The sequence below is a fragment of the Ranitomeya imitator genome, chromosome 4 (assembly GCF_032444005.1).
Source record: "Ranitomeya imitator isolate aRanImi1 chromosome 4, aRanImi1.pri, whole genome shotgun sequence".
NCBI lineage: Eukaryota > Metazoa > Chordata > Amphibia > Anura > Dendrobatidae > Ranitomeya > Ranitomeya imitator.
In genome coordinates, this window is record NC_091285.1 from 708,128,290 (window position 1) to 708,143,233 (window position 14,944).

General features: G+C 44.1%; 1 protein-coding gene across 1 annotated transcript in view; it reads left to right on the plus strand.

Moving 5' to 3' along the window:
• Window positions 1–14,944, plus strand: part of LOC138677401 (uncharacterized) — a 174,224-nt gene that overhangs the window by 67,497 nt on the left and 91,783 nt on the right. Inside the window, exon 9 of the mRNA XM_069767496.1 lies at window positions 3,516–3,797. Within this exon, the coding sequence (XP_069623597.1) occupies window positions 3,516–3,797 (282 nt within the window). The remainder of the gene's footprint in view (window positions 1–3,515; window positions 3,798–14,944) is intronic.

Genomic DNA, 14,944 nt, shown 5'->3' on the forward strand with positions numbered 1-14,944 from the left:
GGATCTTCTTGCCTCTGGAGTGATACAGTGTGAATAATCATACTGTACTCCCTCGTAGAGACTATGAGTATGGCGTGTACTGCCACCCCGTATCCTCATGTGTCTAGCTGGCAGGACCCCAACCCCTAACACTTGAAGAGTGTATAGGCGATCCAGATATCGGTCCTGGCCCTCTGTCTCCTGCCCACTCGCTCACCAGAGCCTGTCGGTTTCAGGAGGCTCGGACGTCCCACGACCCCATGAGGCTCGGACGTCTAAGGATGTTCCTGACTACTTCAGGAACGGAGAGGTACGTCCTTTCCTTTCTTTTTTTTTTCCTGAGGTGCTGAGAAGAAATTAACGATTTTTGTTCCCCCCCCTCTGTCTTCATAGAATCTGAGAATTAGATTAGGCCTTTTTGTCTTATACTTCTGGGTGGGGTTTTCCTTGTAGCAGGGTCCCAAAGGGGTAGTTTAGACATATTGGTCTATAGGCGCCTGTGTGGGAGTTGCTTGAGGCAGGATCGGTGGGCACAGGGCTTTTTTCACGGAATCTTTGGGCTCCGCACCGCCGTCTCGTCGGCTTCTTTTACTAATTTAGGCCCCCGCTTCTGTGTGGCCTAGTTGTAGCGGTTAGCTCCACCCCCTCCTTCCTGGCTTTTTCGATCGGGCCTTTCTCCTGCCTGTCGCAGGCACACCCACCTTCCTCCTTCACTGGCACGAAAGCTACGCCTACTTTTTTTAGTTTGAAGGTCCTCCTCTCCCTCCCTGTGGTCACCATCTGCCGGCACCTGGACCCAGAAGGTGGCACTTTCTTTTTCTGCATCTCCTTGCAGCCTCTCTCCCGTGGCCAGCATTACATTGCTCTAGGCAGAGAGGTGAACTGCTCCTACCCCTTCGCTACTGCAGTGTTTGGGACCGACAGTGTCTGCTGTGGCTCAGTGGACGAAGAAGCTGACCACAAAACGCAGGCTCAAGGGTTTGAACCCAGAAGCATGACGGAGAGTTGATTGCCACATTGCCTGGCGTTGATTGCCACATTGGTCCTGGCATTCCCATAGTCAGGTGAGTCAGAAGCTCCCTCTATCATGTACCTCAGGATCATTTGCAGCATCTGCCTATGCTCCCTTCTGTTCACCACTCAGTGATTCAGAGGTGCCCGGTATTCATCACTTTTGGTTGGCTGCAGCAGCGGTGCTAGTCCGCTTGCAGGTTAGTCACCTTCTACTACGTGTCTCATGGTCATTAACATCTGTGATCTTTTACAGTGAGACAGACATTCTACCTTGTGCCACACTGTTGTTCACAGCGGCAGCATAGGTGGCCAGTCCACTTTCAGGTAGGTCAGATACGCAGTCAAGTACCGGATGACCAGCAGTTTTCTTTCAGCCATGCACTGTGCCCTGATTGTGTTTGCTCCCCAGGTGCCTTTCCTCACCATCTGGTTATTCGGGCCTACCGCTAACTATCCATTAGGTCAGTTTAGGTGCTTTCCTAAGGCTGTCTTCACTATGCGTTACTCCTACCGTACATGAATTTCCATTTGCAGTTTATACGTTCAGATCCTACATATACCATGATTCTCATGACTGTTCACTATACGATCCTAGAGGCCTTTGAGCTATCTCCGTACCCGAGCTCCCTCTCTGTTTGTCAGTACTTACCTTTTCTTTTGTACAAGCACTGGTTAAAGCCTTGAGCACAAGAGTCTATAAACTCCGGGATTTGATTTCCGAACGTTGCAGGAACTCTGACAAGCATCGATCCGATTAGGAGCATTGCGATACCTGGTTTCTTCATCCAGCAAGAATCATATCCTTATCAGTATTTTGACAATTACAATTACATTTTCACCATTATCTTCTGTCTGTGTTGTTTCTCACACCTACTGTAGGTAAGCAGGTCTACACACGAGAATCCTCGCCCCGTACCAGATAGTCCAGGACCGATAAGGTCGCCCATGACATCATAGTGAAGGTTGTTCCTTTCGCGAGTCTGGTTTTCTTCTGAGATGCTATGTGCTGCTTTCCATGGATTTGTCTGGTCTCCTCCCAATTGTGGTGTGGCATACTCCAGTTCTTCAGGGACTTTTCCTTAGTTTCCCCCTTTTCAGAGTAGGGTGGTATCCATCTCTGTGTTCGGGTTCGACTGCTCGTATGCTATTGTGCCTTCTAATGCCATATAGACAACTATTTCCATTGTCCCTTATGACCATCCTCATCCCAGTATGTTTGAGTTTAGCTTCCTGATTGATCTGAGTCTGCGCAGTCGTCCACGGTAGTCTGCGTTCTACCTACTTCGACAGTTAAGGGTTTGTCTCTTCAGACGGTTCTTTTTTCTGAGCTGTTTATTGATGAAACAGAGCCGCCTGTATCGCTCTGAAGAGATCCAAGGTACTACACGAGGTTCCCTTCTGTACTCAGCATTTTGCTCTCGAGCATGTTCTTATAACCTATTTTCAAGTTTTTTCCTTGTTATTTCAGTTTAGCTGTTCCCGTCTTTACTTACGGCCTGCTAGTGAATCGCAGTATGCAAACTCCGGTTCCTCCAGACAAGGGGTAAATACGATCTATGCAGGGAATCCCCCTTTTATTTGCCCTTTTCTCTTTCCTTGGTTGTCCCTCAACCCCCTCGGGGCTGCTTTTCTGTTTTCCTTTAAGGGAAACCAGTTTCTCTTTTCATTGGTTCATTTTTTCCTGTGGGGAGTGCGTGCTTCCTTGCTTTTTAGTGGCTTCCCGGGTGTCTTTGGGGTAACCCGCCTCTGATGGTGGTCATTTTCCTGCGTTCTTCTTGTCTTTCTAGCAATTTTCTCGGATTCCTTAGTAACTGGTCAAAGGGGCGTCTCAGCGTTCCTTCTGTCGGGAACAGCTTCTTCGGATGCTCATATTCCCTGTTTGCGTCTGAACAGTCATCATCTTTTGTCTTTCTTAATTTTCTCGGCAGCTGGACGAATGGCCTCCTGCAACATTCTTTCTCGAGTTCCTAATAGCAGTTCTCTAAGCTGTTGTTTTGTTATATTTTTGCCTTTCCTTCTGCCTTCCTTGCTTTTTTTTGCCTGGGTAGTAATATTTTCTCCATATTACAGAGGCCAGTCTCTGTCTTGCGATTTTCACCTAGTCTTTGACTATCTCCTGTAATTTTCCCACCACTGGGTGCTGCTTTAGGATATCCCATGGTTTCCTGTATCCCCCAATGAAGCGATAGAGAAAAGTAGATTTTACTGTAAAATCTTTCTTGAAGGCTTCGTTGGGGGAAACCGCACCCACCCTTTTTTTCTAATGATTCTTTTTAGGTTGCTTCTCCTACTGCTTTGACACTAACTGACCAGCTTGGCCCCGGTCAGTGGGGTGTACACTACTGAGGAGGCGCTAACTTTTTTATTTGCTTAGTGTCAGCCTCCTATTGGCGGCAGCAGCATACAGCCATGGTTTCCTGTGTCCCCCAATCAAGGCTCCGTGAAATAGAGATTTTACGGTAAGAACCCAAAATCTACTTTTCTACTCTCTCTGTATAATCCGTTTTTTCTTGTCTCCACAGCTGGATGTCACTTTATAGACAGACATGAGCAGGTTCTGATTGAAAGGATAAATATGGTGCCTTTAGACAATCTGTACGGTCGCGATCTGCTGACAGTCGGAGAATTAGAGTATACCGAGCAGATACTGAATCCCAAGGAGCTGATGAGACTCCTGTATGATCTCATGAGAGAATGGGATCAACATGAGAAGAAGGAAGTTCATCATATGTTGGAGAGATACAACCCGTGGGTCTTCAATGACCTGAAAATGATCGAGAAGTCGTCAAAATTAACAGAATCCAGTAAGTGTGAATTTTATACTTGTCTAATTTTCTTCCAATAGGGATGTATCTATCCTTAACCCCTTAGTGACAGAGCCAATTTTAAGCTTAACCCCTTTACCCCCAAGGGTGGTTTGCACGTTATGGACCGGGCCAATTTTTACAATTCTGACCACTGTCCCTTTATGAGGTTATAACTAGGGTTGAGCGACCTTTACTTTTATAGGATCGGGTCGGGTTTCACAAAACCCGACTTTCTCAAAAGTCGGGTCGAGTGAAATCGGCCGATCCTATAAAAAAGTCGGGGTCGGCCGAAACCCGAAACCCAATGCATTGCAATGGGTTACTATGGTTCCCAGGGTCTGAAGGAGAGGAAACTCTCCTTCAGGCCCTGGGATCCATATTTAAGTGTAAAAGAAAGAATTAAAATAAAAAATATCGCTATACTCACCCTCTGACGCGCCCTGGTACTAACCGGCAGTCTTCCTTCCTTAGAATCAGCACTTGAAGGACCTTCGGTGACGTCGCGGCTTGTGATTGGTCGTGCGACGGCCCATGTGACCGCTCACGCGACCAATCACAAGCCGCGACGTCACCGATGGTCCTTCAAGTGCTGATTCTTAGGAAGGAAGGCTGCCGGAAAGAAGCGGGGCGCGTCTGAGGGTGAGAATATTCTTATTAGGTATATACTCACCCTCGGACGCACCCTGCTTCTTTTCGGCAGCCTTCCATCCTAAGAATCAGCGCTTGAAGGACCTTCGGTGACGTCGCGGCTTGTGATTGGTCGCGTGAGCGGTCACATGGGCCGTCGCGCGACCAATCACAAGCCGCGACGTCACCGAAGGTCCTTCAAGCGCTGATTCTAAGGAAGGAAGACTGCCGGTTAGTACCAGGGCGCGTCAGAGGGTGAGTATAGCGATATTTTTTATTTTAATTCTTTCTTTTACACTTAAATATGGATTCTGATACCGATTTCCGATATTGCAAACATATCGGAACTGGGTATCGGAATTCCGATACCAGATTCAGAAGATCGCCGACCTCATGGCCGACCCCACACAGGGGTCGGGTTTCATGAAACCCGACCTTGCCAAAAGTCAGCGACTTCTGAAAATGGCCGACCCGTTTCGCTCAACCCTAGTTATAACTCTGGAATGCTTCAACGGATCCCGGTGATTCTGACATTGTTTTCTCGTGACATATTGTACTTCATGATAGTGGTAAAATTTCTTTGATAGTACCTGCATTTATTTGTGAAAAAAACGGAAATTTGGCGAAAATTTTGAAAATATCGCAATTTTCCAACTTTGAATTTTTATGCAATTAAATCACAGAGATATGTCACACAAAATACTTAATAAGTAACATTTCCCACATGTCTACTTTACATCAGCACAATTTTGGAACCAAAATTTTTTTTTGTTAGGGAGTTATAAGTATTAAAAGTTGACCAGCAATTTCTCATTTTTCCAACACCATTTTTTTAGGGACCACATCTCATTTGAAATCATTTTGAGGGGTCTATATGATAGAAAATACCCAAGTGTGACACCATTCTAAAAACTGCACCCCTCAAGGTGCTCAAAACCACATTCAAGAAGTTTATTAACCCTTCAGGTGTTTCACAGGAATTTTTGGAATGTTTAAATAAAAATGAACATTTAACTTTTTTCACAAAAAATTTACTTCAGCTCCAATTTGTTTTATTTTACCAAGCGTAACAGGAGAAAATGGATCCCAAAAGTTGTTGTACAATTTATCCTGCGTATGCTGATACCCCATATGTGGGGGTAAACCACCGTTTGGGCGCATGGTAGAGCTCGGAAGTGAAGGAGCGCCATTTGACTTTTCAATGCAAAATTGACTGGAATTGAGATGGGACGCCATGTTTCGTTTGGAGAGCCACTGATATGCCTAAACATTGAAACCCCCCACAAGTGACACCATTTTGGAAAGTAGACCCCCTAAGGAACTTATCTAGAGGTGTGGTGAGCACTTTGACCCACCAAGTGCTTCACAGAAGTTTACAATGCAGAACCGTAAAAATTAAAAATCGTTTTTTTCACAAAAATTATCTTTTTGCCCCAAATTTTTTATTTTCCCAAGGGTAAGAGAAGAAATTGGACCCCAAAAGTTGTTGTACAATTTGTCCTGAGTACGCTGATACCCAATATGTGGGAGTAAACCACTGTTTGGGCGCATGGGAGAGCTCGGAAGGGAAGGAGCGCCGTTTGACTTTTCAATGCAAAATTGACAGGAATTGAGATGGGACGCCATGCTGCGTTTGGAGAGCCACTGATGTGCCTAAACATTGAAACCCCGCACAAGTGACCCCATTTTGGAAAGTAGACCCCCTAAGGAACTTATCTAGATGTGTGGTGAGCACTTTGACCCACCAAGGGCTTCACAGAAGTTTATAATGCAGAGCTGTAAAAATAAAACAAAAATTTTTTCCCACAAAAATTATTTTTTAGCCCCCAGTTTTGTATTTTCCCGAGGGTAACAGGAGAAATTGGACCCCAAAAGTTGTTGTCCAATGTGTCCTGAGTGCGCTGATACCCCATATGTGGGGGGAACCACCGTTTGGGCACATGGGAGGGCTCGGAAGGGAAGGAGCGCCATTAGAAATGCAGACTTAGATGGATTGGTCTGCAGGCGTCACATTGCGTTTGCAGAGCCCCTAATGTACCTAAACAGTAGAAACCCCCCACAAGTGACACCATTTTGGAAAGTAGACCCCATAAGGAACTCATCTAGATGTGAAGTGAGAGCTTTGACCCCCCACCCCCAAGTGTTTCACTACAGTTTATAACGCAGAGCCATGAAAATAAAAAATAAAAATTTTCCCACCAAGGGCTTCACAGAAGTTTATAATGCAGAGCCGTGCAAATAAAAAATATTTTTCTTTACACAAAAATTAATTTTTAGCCCCCAGTTTTGTATTTTTCCAAGGGTAACACGAGAAATTGGACCCTAAATATTGTTGTCAATTTGTCCTGAATACGCTGATACCCGATATGTGGGGGGGGGGGAACCACCGTTTGAGCGCATGGCAGAGCTCGGAAGGGAAGGAGCATCATTTGGAATGCAGACTTAGATGGATTGGTCTGCAGGCGTCACATTGCGTTTGCAGAGCCCCATATGTACCTAAACAGTAGAAACCCCCCACAAGTGACCCCATATTGGAAACTAGACCCCCCAAGGAACTTATCTAGATATGTTGTGAGAACTCTGAACCCCCAAGTGTTTCACTACAGTTTATAACGCAGAGCCGTGAAAATAAAAAATCCTTTTTTTTCCCACAAAAATTATTTTTTAGCCCCCAGTTTTGTATTTTCCCAAGGGTAACAGGAGAAATTGGATCCCAAAAGTTGTTGTCCAATTTGTCCTGAGTACGCTGATACCCCATATGTTGGGGTAAACCCCTGTTTGGGCACACGGGAGAGCTCGGAAGGGAAGGAGCACTGTTTTACTTTTTCAACAAAGAATTGGCTAGAATTGAGATAGGACGCCATGTCGCGTTTGGAGCCCCTGATGTGCCTAAACAGTGGAAACCCCCCAATTATGACTGAAACCCTAATCCAAACACACCCCTAACCCTAATCCCAACGGTAACCCTAACCACACCTCTAACCCAGACACACCCCTAACCCTAATCGCAACCCTATTCCCAACCGTAATCCACACCCTAACTGTAGCCTTAACCCTAGCCCTAACCCTAGCCCTAACCCTAGCCCTAACCCTAACGGGAGAATGGAAATAAATACATTTTTTAAATTTTTTAATTTTTCCCTAACTAAGGGGGTGATGAAGGGGGGTTTGATTTAATTTTATAGCAGGTTTTTTAGCGGATTTTTATGATTGGCAGCCGTCACACACTGAAAGACCCTTTTTATTGCAAAAAATATTTTTTGCATTACCACATTTTGAGAGCTATAATTTTACCATATTTTGGTCCACAGAGTCATGTGAGGTCTTGTTTTTTGCGGGACAAGTTGACGTTTTTATTAGTAACATTTTCGGGCACGTGACATTTTTTGATCGCTTTTTATTCCGATTTTTGTGAGGCAGAATGACCAAAAACCAGCTATTCATGAATTTCTTTTGGGGGAGGCATTTATACCTTTCCGCGTTTGGTAAAATTGATAAAGCAGTTTTATATGTTGGGTCAGTACGATTACAGCGATACCTCATTTATATCATTTTTTTATGTTTTGGCGCTTTTATACGATAAAAACTATTTTATAGAAAAAATAATTATTTTTGCATCGCTTTATTCTGAGGACTATAACTTTTTAATTTTTTTGCTGATGATGCTGTATGGTGGCTCGTTTTTTGCGGGACAAGATGACGCTTTCAGCGGTACCATGGTTATTTATATCTGTCTTTTTGATCGCGTGTTATTCCACTTTTTGTTCGGCGGTATGATAATAAAGCATTGTTTCTTGCATCGTTTTTTTTTTTTTCTTACGGTGTTTACTGAAGGGGTTAACTAGTAAGACAGTTTTATAGGTGGGGTCGTTATGGACGTGGCGATACTAAATATATGTACTTTTATTGTTTTTTTTTTATTATTTAGATAAAGAAATTAATTTATGGGAATAATATTTTTTTTTTCATTATTTAGGATTTTTTTTTTTAATTTTTTTTACACGTGTGGAAATGTTTTTTTACTTTTTTCTTTGTCCCACTTGGGGACATCACAGATCAGTGATCTGACAGTTTGCACAACACTCTGTCAGATCACCGATCTGACATGCAGCACTGCAGGCTTCATAGTGCCTGCTCTGAGCAGGCTCTGTGAAGCCACCTCCCTCCCTGCAGGACCCGGATGCCACGGCCATCTTGGATCCGGGGCCTGCAGCGAGGAAGGAGGTGAGGAGACCCTCGCAGCAACGCGATCACATCGCGTTGCTGCGGGGGGCTCAGGGAAGCCCGCAGGGAGCCCCCTCCCTGCGCGATGCTTCCCTGCACCGCCGGCACATCGCGATCATGTTTGATCGCGGTGTGCCGGGGGTTAATGTGCCAGGAGCGGTCCGTGACCGCTCCTGGCACATAGTGCCGGATGTCAGCTGCACCGTGAGCGCGGCCGATCGCGCTGGATGTACTATTCCGTCCTTGGGAATTAGGGCCCACCCCACATGGACGGAATAGTACGTCCGATGGCAGAAAGGGGTTAATGACCAAGCCCGAATTTTCACATCTTACCAGTGTCAACTTATGTGGTAACATCTCTGGAGTTTCTACTTATCCCAGTGATTCCGAGTAGATTTTTTTGTGACACATTGTACATTATGTTTGCAGTAAATTTAGGTAGATAAGATTTTTTTTGTGATAATATCTGAAATTTGCTGAAAATGTTGAAAAATTAGCAACTTTCAAACTTTGAATGCTTATAACCTTAACCCCTTTTTGACATTGGACATAATATTCCGTCCATGTGACCTGGGACTATTTGACCATGGAGGGAATATTAGGTCATTGCGATAGCCTGCGCACACAGGGGGTGCGTAGGTGATCGCCGCCGGGTGTCAGCGGATTCTGACAGCTGACACCCAGCACTTAAACCCCCAAAATCCTGTGGATCGGAGACCCCGCAGTGTGATGTGGGATGCCAATCATTGCCATGGTGACCCAATGTCGTCATGATGACATCGGGGTCACCAGAGCTAGGAAACTTGCTGATCATGCACAGTTCATGATCCTCAAGTCTCCCTGTCAGTGAAGAGCTGACAGTTTCTATAGCATGCAGATGCTGCTTCTTCTATATGCTATAGAAGGGATCAGCCTGCAAATGATTGTCCCATAGTGGGACAAAGTAAAAAAGTTAGAAAAAAGTAAAAAAAAAAAAAAAAAATTATCACCGGGGGTGACATCATGGAGGTTACCTCCGGTCACTGAGGCTCCGTTCTCAGCTGGGATGAGCTGCGGTGAGATCCGGTGAGCTCTCACGTTGCTGGCGGGGATCGCAACGTAGTCATGGCAGCTCGCCTGGTTGGGACAGAGCCTCAGTGACCGGAGGTAACCTCTATGATGTCACCCCCGGTCACTGACGCTGCGCTCGCAGCAGCTCATTCACCAGTGGTTCTCAGCTTGGATGGTCGCATCTTGGCACCGTCCACGTTGAAAACTAATTATTCCCCAGACATTGATTACGGTGTGGGACAGAACGACGGACAGGTATGGTATATTGTTGTTTTTTTATTTTACTTTTATTACAGGAGAACGAGGGCTTCGGTGGAATTAGGGTATGTTCACACGTTCCTGATTTCCATCCTTTTTTTTTCAGGACTGAAACCGCAGCTCTTGGCAGAAAACGCAGGTCCTTTTTTTGGTCCTTTTTTTGTGCTTTTTTGGTGCGTTTTTTGATGCGTTTTTTGATCCTTTTTTTTATGCAGTTTTCTATGCAGAGTCTGTGTGTTTTCTAGGAAGTTTTTTTTAGGGTTAAAATGGCTGAAAATACCCTAACCCTACCCCTAAACCCTCCCCGTAACCCTACCCCTAACCCTACCCCTAGCCCTAACCCTACCCCTAACCCTACCCCTACCCCTACCCCTAACCCTATTCTAACCTTAGTGGAAAAAAAAAAAAAATTCTTAATTTTTTTATTGCCCCTACCTATGGGGGTGACAAAGGGGGGGGGGGGTGTCATTTACTATTTTTTTTATTTTGATCACTGAGATAGGTTATATCTCAGTGATCAAAATGCACTTTGGAACGAATCTGCCGGCCGGCAGATTCGGCGGGCGCACTGCGTATGCGCCCGCCATTTTGCAAGATGGCGGCGCCCAGGGAGAAGACGGCCGGACGGACACCGGGAGGCCGGGTAAGTATAAGGGGGGGAGATTAGGGCACGGGGGGGGCATCGGAGTACGGGGAGGGGGCATCGGAGCATGGGGGGGTGGGATCGGGGCAGCCACACTCCGCCCACGCACTTCCGCCCGCTTCCCCGCACTTCCTGCTGCAGCGGTTCGGCACCACAAACCGCAATAAAACCCGCAGATATATTTTTGATCTGCGGGTTTTACTGCGGGTTTGACCTCACAATGGAGGTCTATGGGTGCAGAACCGCTGCGGCTCCGAAAAAAGAAGTGACATGGTACTTCTTTTTTACCGCGGCTATTCAGCGCGGCTTTTTTTCCCGATTCCCGCATCATGTGCACAGTGGTTCCTGTTTTCCATAGGGTACAGTGTACTGTACCCTGCATGGAAAACAGCTGCGGAACCGCAGCGGCAAAAACGCTGCGGTTCCGCAGAAAAAAACGCACTGTGTGAACATGGCCTTAGGCATTTGTTGTGTATAACTGTGTTTTGTTATTTTTAAATAAAAAAGTAAAACTGAGTTTTGTTTTATTTACAATAAAATACTTTATTCGTGCTGTGTTTTTATTTACCATGTAACTATAGGATTTGTAATGGACAGAGGCTTAAAAGGACATTATACCCATAGGCGGAGGGTGCAGAGTACACACAGCGGCTTAAAGGACAGTACTCACACAGATAAGAGTGCAGAGTGCACAGTATTTACAACATTACTAGAAAACACACGGCGGTCATGAAAAATTATTTATTTGGCATAGAAATGGCAACTAGACGGCTGATGTCAATTATTTACTGTTCAGACTATGAAAAAACACACACCAGTACAGAAAAATTATGTTTTGGGCCTAGAAATTGTGACGAGGTGGCTGATGCCAATTATTTATTTCACAGACTACTAGAAAACACACAGCAACTTAAAATGACAGTACTCCCATAGGTAAGGGTACAGACTACACACTGCAAATTCGAATTAAAGGACTTCTATTGTAGATGTTTACTATAGGACATCTGGGCAGACTGAAGATATGGATGAACTCTTTTTACATCAGATGTCTCTGTTCTCAAAAACGTATGACAAAGTGATCATGGGAGATTTTAACTATCCAGATATTTGTTGGAAATCTGTCTCAGGCAAAAGTAATGGGTTCAGAATATTCTGATCTTCTTTTACTGACAACTTTATCTGTCAAAAGGTAGAAGAGAGAACAAGAGGATCTGCAATCTTGGACCTATTTCTTACCAACAGGGAGGAAATGGTTGAGGAAGTAAAGATGGCTGGGAATTTAGGAGGCAGCAATCATGCTATCCTCAAATTTTGGATTACAAGAGGAGGAAGACCAGCAAGGACTCAAACTTTAAGGTTGGACTTCAGAAAGGCAGATTTTAATGGATTCAAAAAAAAAAGGGTAGGAAAGGTTCAATGGTTGGATGTTGGACAGAAGTGTCCAAGGAGGATGGGACATCTTGCTAAATGAAATTATGACTGCACAATTGGTAATAATCCACAGAAGAAGGAAGCATTGGAAACCTTTAAAGACACCAGGATGGATAAACACAGAACTTAAATCACTTGTTAAAACGGAAAAAATAAATGTATAAGAGAGGGCATATCTAAAGAAGAATTTTATGCTGTCTGCAGGGAATGCAGGGCAAGTGTTAGAAGAGCTAAAACCAGTGATGAAGTGAGGCTTGCAAGGGAGACCAAAAGCAGTAAAAATAATTTTGGGGGGTATGTCAAAAGCAAGAGAAAAATTAAATGTGCTCTAGGATTTTTACAGGATGAAATGGGTGAAGTGGTCAAAAATTGTTTAGAAGGACAAACTTTTAAATTCTTATTTTGTGTCTGTGATCTCTACGAAAGCAGTTGTAACATCAACTGATCTTCACAGTGCCATCAAAGGAACAAAATAATCCACACTATCCATAAACCGAGAGATTGCGAGGTAACACTTAGCTAATTTAAATGAAGTTAAATTTCCTGGTCCAGATTAATTATATTCTAGCGTACTGAAAGAGTTAGCAGAGAAAATTGCAGAACCACTAGCCAAAATCTTTGAAAAATCCTGGAGAACTGGAGACTTCCCAGAAGATTGGAGAAGGGTAAATGTTGTCCCTATCTTCAAAAAAGGAAAGAATATGGAGCCAGGAAATTGCAGGCTGGTGAGCCTTACATCTATACCCAGAAAGATCTGTGAACAAATTATTAAACAGCATGTATGTAAGTGCTTGGATAAGAATACAGTAATTAACCAGAGCCTGCATGTTACTATTTCTGGACAAATAGTCTCTCGTTTTTTCCTTTTTGTTGGAATTAACCAGAGCCAGCATGGGTTTGTGGCAAACAATTCATGCCAGACTAATCTAATTTCCTTCTGTGATGGAATCACTGACTTGGTGGATCAGTGAAATGCAGCAGACATAGTACCATATTTTTCGCTTTATAAGACACACCTGATTATAAGACGCACCTAGATTTTAGAGAGGAAAATAAGAAAAAAAAATATTTTGAGCCAAATAGTGTGCAAAAACCTTTAATAAAAATACAAAAATATTATCTGTGGATGACACTCTGTTATGGGGGATCTGTGACTTTTACAGTGCATTGCCTGAAGTACCGTATATTGTCACTACCACCCCCTCATCCTCAGGAATACACCCACTGTCTGTATACATGGATGTATTCTGAAATATACCCTTTGATGCAGTATTATCTGAAGGATGATGGGGGTTGTTTGCTCCCCTTTCCTAAAAGGATCTCGGACTTGTGAGTACCGTAGTTGCAACATTCAATAGTGTGCAGGGACAGACATGTGATTGGTAGAGGCAGCTCAGCAACACTTCCCTCCACCAATGACTATCCATCCCTGCAGCGGAGGAGGAGGAGAATCACTCTTCTCTCCCTCCTCAGCTTTTGGCCTCTTTCAGACATTCCTGTCTCCAGTACTTGTTGTGACAGTTTTCACACGTACAGGAGAAATTGTCACACGTAGATCCATTCAAATGAATTGGTCTGTGTACATGTCAATGTGTTTCCCCGGACCGTGTGCCCCACACATAGACAGACATGTCTGTTTTTTACTGTCCGCATGGGTGGCAAAACGTTGTTCCCCAGCTTCTGGTGCTGAAGACGGCTGTCATCATTCTCCCCTGCTCTGCCGGTGAACAGCAAGAGCAGAGGAGAATGATGAGATCCATATTCAAGTCACAACAATTCCAGCAGGTGGGGGCTTTTTGAACTATTACTATTACTTCCATCAACCTACACCTGCTGCCGCTAATAACAGTGACAGCAGGAGCGGATGATGGGGATATTCCCCACTTCTGCTTGCGATATAACTTAATAATTGAAAAACTCACTTGCCTGTAGCGGTGGCAAGTGGGGTTCATATTTGTGGGGTTGATGTCACTTTTGTATTTTCAGGTGACATCAAGCTCACGGCTTAGTAATGGAGAGGTGTCTATAAGACATCTCTCCATTACTAATCCTATAGTTGTATTGTAAATAAAGAAACAGCCAGAATAAAGTAATTTAATTGATAAAATGACACAGACTTCTTTAATATTCTCAATTAAACCACACTTATGACGATCTCCTGTAATATAGGTGAAATAAAAAACAACATAGTAACATAGTAACATAGTAACATAGTTAGTAAGGCCGAAAAAAGACATTTGTCCATCCAGTTCAGCCTATATTCCATTATAATAAATACCCAGATCTACGTCCTTCTACAGAACCTAATAATTGTATGATACAATATTGTTCTGCTCCAGGAAGACATCCAGGCCTCTCTTGAACCCCTCGACTGAGTTCGCCATCACCACCTCCTCAGGCAAGCAATTCCAGATTCTCACTGCCCTAACAGTAAAGAATCCTCTTCTATGTTGGTGGAAAAACCTTCTCTCCTCCAGACGCAAAGAATGCCCCCTTGTGCCCGTCACCTTCCTTGGTATAAACAGATCCTCAGCGAGATATTTGTATTGTCCCCTTATACACTTATACATGGTTATTAGATTGCCCCTCAGTCGTCTTTTTTCTAGACTAAATAATCCTAATTTCGCTAATCTATCTGGGTATTGTAGTTCTCCCATCCCCTTTATTAATTTTGTTGCCCTCCTTTGTACTCTCTCTAGTTCCATTATATCCTTCCTGAGCACCGGTGCCCAAAACTGGACACAGTACTCCATGTGCGGTCTAACTAGGGATTTGTACAGAGGCAGTATAATGCTCTCATCATGTGTATCCAGACCTCTTTTAATGCACCCCATGATCCTGTTTGCCTTGGCAGCTGCTGCCTGGCACTGGCTGCTCCAGGTAAGTTTATCATTAACTAGGATCCCCAAGT